At 43.8% G+C, this 4,262-nt stretch overlaps 1 protein-coding gene across 2 annotated transcripts in view; it reads left to right on the forward strand.

The window, feature by feature from the left end:
• The window catches only part of LOC109310496 (dipeptidase 2-like), a 49,280-nt gene that overhangs the window by 33,595 nt on the left and 11,423 nt on the right, over window positions 1-4,262 (forward strand). For both annotated transcript variants that reach the window (XM_019535691.1, XM_019535692.1), the window contains exon 10: window positions 1,700-1,835. In XM_019535691.1, the coding sequence (XP_019391236.1) occupies window positions 1,700-1,835 (136 nt within the window). The remainder of the gene's footprint in view (window positions 1-1,699; window positions 1,836-4,262) is intronic.

Below are 4,262 nucleotides of genomic sequence, written 5' to 3' on the forward strand. Positions count from 1 at the left end.
GCATGCTGAGGGGGAGGTTTGGAGGCACGCATAGCCCTTAAGGCGGGACGCATACAGATACCCCATTCTGGATTAGGGACAGGAACACCAGTACCGTCCACTAGGGAAACAGGCAGCCTCCACATTATATATTAGTCATCAAAGTTGTGGCGGGCGAGATTCTGAGGGTGTTACGTTCACCCTAACGTGACGGTAGGGGGCGCTAGGGAGTTCACGGCTGCCCCTAGGCCCCGCTCCCTCACACCAGGTATTGAGGTCAAACTGTTTGGCCTGTAATTTCCCCATTCCTCCTTTCTCCCTTTCTTAAAGATAGGCATCACATTAGCCTTCTTCCAGTCTTCAAATAACTCTGCCAAATGTTGCAGAACAATGTCAGCCAGTTCTTTTAGCACTTTTGGATGTAGTTCATTTGGTTCTCCTGACTTGTAGATATTTAGCCTTTGTAGGTGTTCCCCCACAAGATCTACACCAACCATGGGAGGGTGGTCACCTGCACCATGATCAGCCTGTATCCTGTCAAGCAGGCTAGCACCCTTGGACTGGTGGAATATTGATGTGAAGTATTCATTCAGGGGTTTGGTTTTGTCCTGAGTGTTGGTTATCAGCTGTCCTATTTCATTCTTCTTGTACTGATTCAGCTTGCTTCATTCTTCAGAGGCACATAGTCACAACAGTCAGCCCAGTTAGCTTGGAACAATACTACGTCTGGAAAGTAGGCAGACACTTAGATTTGATCAGAAAATACCCATCTAGTCTTAAAGGGATTGGACAAACCATAACTTTTTTTACAGGCCTGTGTCCAAAAAGGCTGCAGTTGGCAACAATACGTCTTGTTTTATACATTTCTTGAGGGGGTGCAATTTGATATTGTTGGGAAGACTCTTAATGTGTTGACTTAACCCCATCCAGAAAGTAAAACACAGATAATTTGCTAAGGACATTCTGAAAACAATGACTACTGTTGAAGAAGAAATTGCCGAGTAGTACTAATAGTTTCAAAATAATCCCAAAGGCTCATCAAGGAGGTTTGTTTCTTTTTGCTTTAGCTCCTTTAGCTGGATAGGAATAATGACACAACAACTATCAAGCTTATTGTTTTCTCTTCAAATGGAGTGTTCTATGTATCTTTCTTTGCTATATGTCAAAAATTCCAATTGAGTTCAAAACATTGACACTCCAGTTTTTTTTGATAAGTGATTTGGTGACTAATGGAATGCAAAAAAAAGTCCACTTTTTCATTAAGTTATATGCTTTTGGTTGTATTTTTAAAAGTCTTCAGTTAGATAGATAGAATACACTAAAATCTTCTGTTACATAGTTGTTTTCCTGAACATCAGGCATGTGCTGTATAAAATGAAGGGAGAAATAATTGATAAATGATTACCGGACAAGTGGTGTTTTTGTTGCTTTGTATTACTGCTCAAGCTGCTTTTAATGTTGGCACATAATGTTGTTTTTTCATTGGAAAGCAATGTTTAGTTATTCTAATAGGATGTTGCTTGGTACAGCTGTGGGGATCAGTCGGGATCCAGGTGAAGCTAACTGGACTCACAATTTTGACTTCTCTGAAAAAGAATTGTGTCCCCAGTGAGCTGAGCCACAAAGTGCTAACTCTGACCCTTACCCTGTCATCTCCCTTTTAAAATCACTAGCTAGATTATTTAACAGGTGCTTGTCATTCTGTTGTTCTTGCTAATAGTTTCCCTAAGGGTCTGGAAGATGTTTCAAAATACCCTGCTTTGATTGAAGAGCTTCTAAGAAGAGGATGGAACCAGGCAGAACTGAAAGGGATTTTAAGGGAAAACTTTCTCCGTGTTTTCAAGGAGGTGGAAAAAGTAAGATTGAAATAGATAACAACCCTTTTGGTCTCACCATTGAATATTTGGTTCTTATGAAAGCAGAGAAGAAAACATAGCTCTTGGAACTGCACTTTTTGCTGTGGAGGAAAAATACGAAAAAAGACTAGGGATTTAGTAATGTGATACCAAAAAGCACAAAAAGACAAGAATGAGGAAAAAATAAATGAGATGGAAAGAGAGTATTCTTTGATTCTATGCCAAATTACTTCTCTATTTTCTACCTATAAATATATCAGTATGAGAGCTACCACTTCAATTATGCTCACTGGGCAAGTCTACATGAGACGCTTTACTGCACACAGGCATTTGTACACATCCATTTTTTTTTGCCCTTTCCTGTGCTCCAATAGCATGCCTGATTGCAGAAGTGGGTTTTCCGGATGTTTTAAAAGTCTTTATGGTGCATTAAAGTAAAACTCCTTGGACGTAGTTTAGTTTGGCTCACTGTGAATTAAAGTATCATGTTCATGTGTTTGTGCGTAACAAATCAAAAGATACTCAAAGGCATGCAATGATCCTCTTTGTTTACCAGATGTCTCTTTGAATTGCAGCTGCCCCATTTTGATAAATCAGTGTAATGTGTTTTCCCTGAACACCAGGTATAGTATGGCAGATGCAGCAGTCCACCCAGCCCCACACGCAATACTATTCATTCTCCTATACCGACACCTGTGGAGGGACACCCCACCACTCGTGCCCTGGCCATGCCCTGGAGAGGGTGACAATGGCACCATTACCACATTACTGCCCCTGCCCCTGCTCCTGCCTGAACACAGTCTGTAGCTGCTGCTTTTTTTTTTTTTTCTTTGTCATGTGCTGGCTCCTGGCCACACCATTTGCAGTTGCACAAGGTCACCCTATAGTCAGAAAGACCTATGGCAGCTGGCAGCTCTTAACTGAGAATAGCACAGTTACTACATAGCCTCCCCCAGGTTCAGTCCAAGAACAAACCACTTGCATGCCTACAGGATGGGGGGTGGGAGAGCATGGACTGCTTTCATTTCCCTTTCAGTCAGACAGTTAAATGCACACCTTGTCCATTCATGCACACCTTGCCCATGCATGCAGCCCATAGCTGCCCCCTTTCTTTTTGTGCTGGCTGCCACGCCATTTGTGAGAGCACAGGATTATCCAGCCCCCCATTTAGACTCATGGCAGCATGCGAAATAGTGCTAGGAGTGGGCAGGCACCAGCTGCTAAATGCAGCCATCCCATAGCTCCCAGGTTCCCTTGCACTGCCACATCAGTCATGATTGCACAGTCTCACCCCATCCTGCTGGCCCTAACTTCTGACAGCATCCCTAGCCCTGGCAGTGCCCATCACTCCCAACCTGCAGTCAGTGCCCCCGCCACCCCTTCCATAGGTGGATTAATGCATGGGCCAGCTGGTTCCCGGCCTGGTGGGGCAGCATGTCCCACTCCAACTGCTGCTGCTGTGGTGCTGGCCCAACACAGGGCCAAGAGCTGTGGGGCAGGACATAGGAGGGGTGCACAGGGCCACAAGGAATCTTAATCTGCCCCCATGTGCCATGCTGTTGCCACTTGGGGATTCACTGGGTTTTCCAGTATTGGTTAACATAAGCTCCCCTGATGTTTCAAACAAATGTTTATTTGCACGTGAGGATAGCAGACACATTGAAATAAAAGGAAATAGATAATTCTCTTTTACATAATTAACCTTTAGTGATTTATTCACCCTAACTTACATAAATAACAATCCAACCATTACAGAATTTTCAGGGTAAACAATTTACAAGAAGCAGTAAGCACTCTTCAGCTTAGTAAACTTGTGGAACCAAGTGATACAGTTACATTTGGGGAAAAGCGAGCAGAGGGGGGATCCCAGGGCCATTGGGACAGAGAACAAAGGGAGCAGGCAGACAGACCTACACCCACAACTCTCCCCCACCATGCACCCAACTGAACACCATTACATGTGGGGAAAAGCAATCAGGAGCTCTCTGCCCCACTGGCCATGGGGTGCCCTCCATGCTTGCAGGTAACAGCCAATAAACAGAGGCAGCAGGCAGGCAGACAGACCTAGAACCACTGCCCTCAGCTTGCAATTCCAGGTTATAAAAGACTATTTTGTTCAATATGAAAGGCAGCTACTTGAGAAAATTCAGTCTATAACTTGCCACTCTTGTGAAGTAGCGAATGTTAGTGAATGGCAACAAAGACACGGTGAGTTTTAAATGAAAGATACACAAGAAAAATTCAAGAACCTTCAGGAAAAGATGGCAGAATTACTGCAGTGGCTTAATCCAGTGATTGATAATTAATTCAGATATGCATTATAAATGAGCTCTTGGTATTTTTCATAGATTTCATAGACATTAGGGCTGGAAGGGACCTCGGGAGATCATCGAGTCCAGCCCCCTGCCCAAAGGGCAGGAAGTCAGC

Source organism: Crocodylus porosus, unplaced genomic scaffold (genome assembly GCF_001723895.1).
Source record: "Crocodylus porosus isolate Cpor-Errol unplaced genomic scaffold, CroPor_comp1, whole genome shotgun sequence".
NCBI classification, from domain to species: domain Eukaryota; kingdom Metazoa; phylum Chordata; order Crocodylia; family Crocodylidae; genus Crocodylus; species Crocodylus porosus.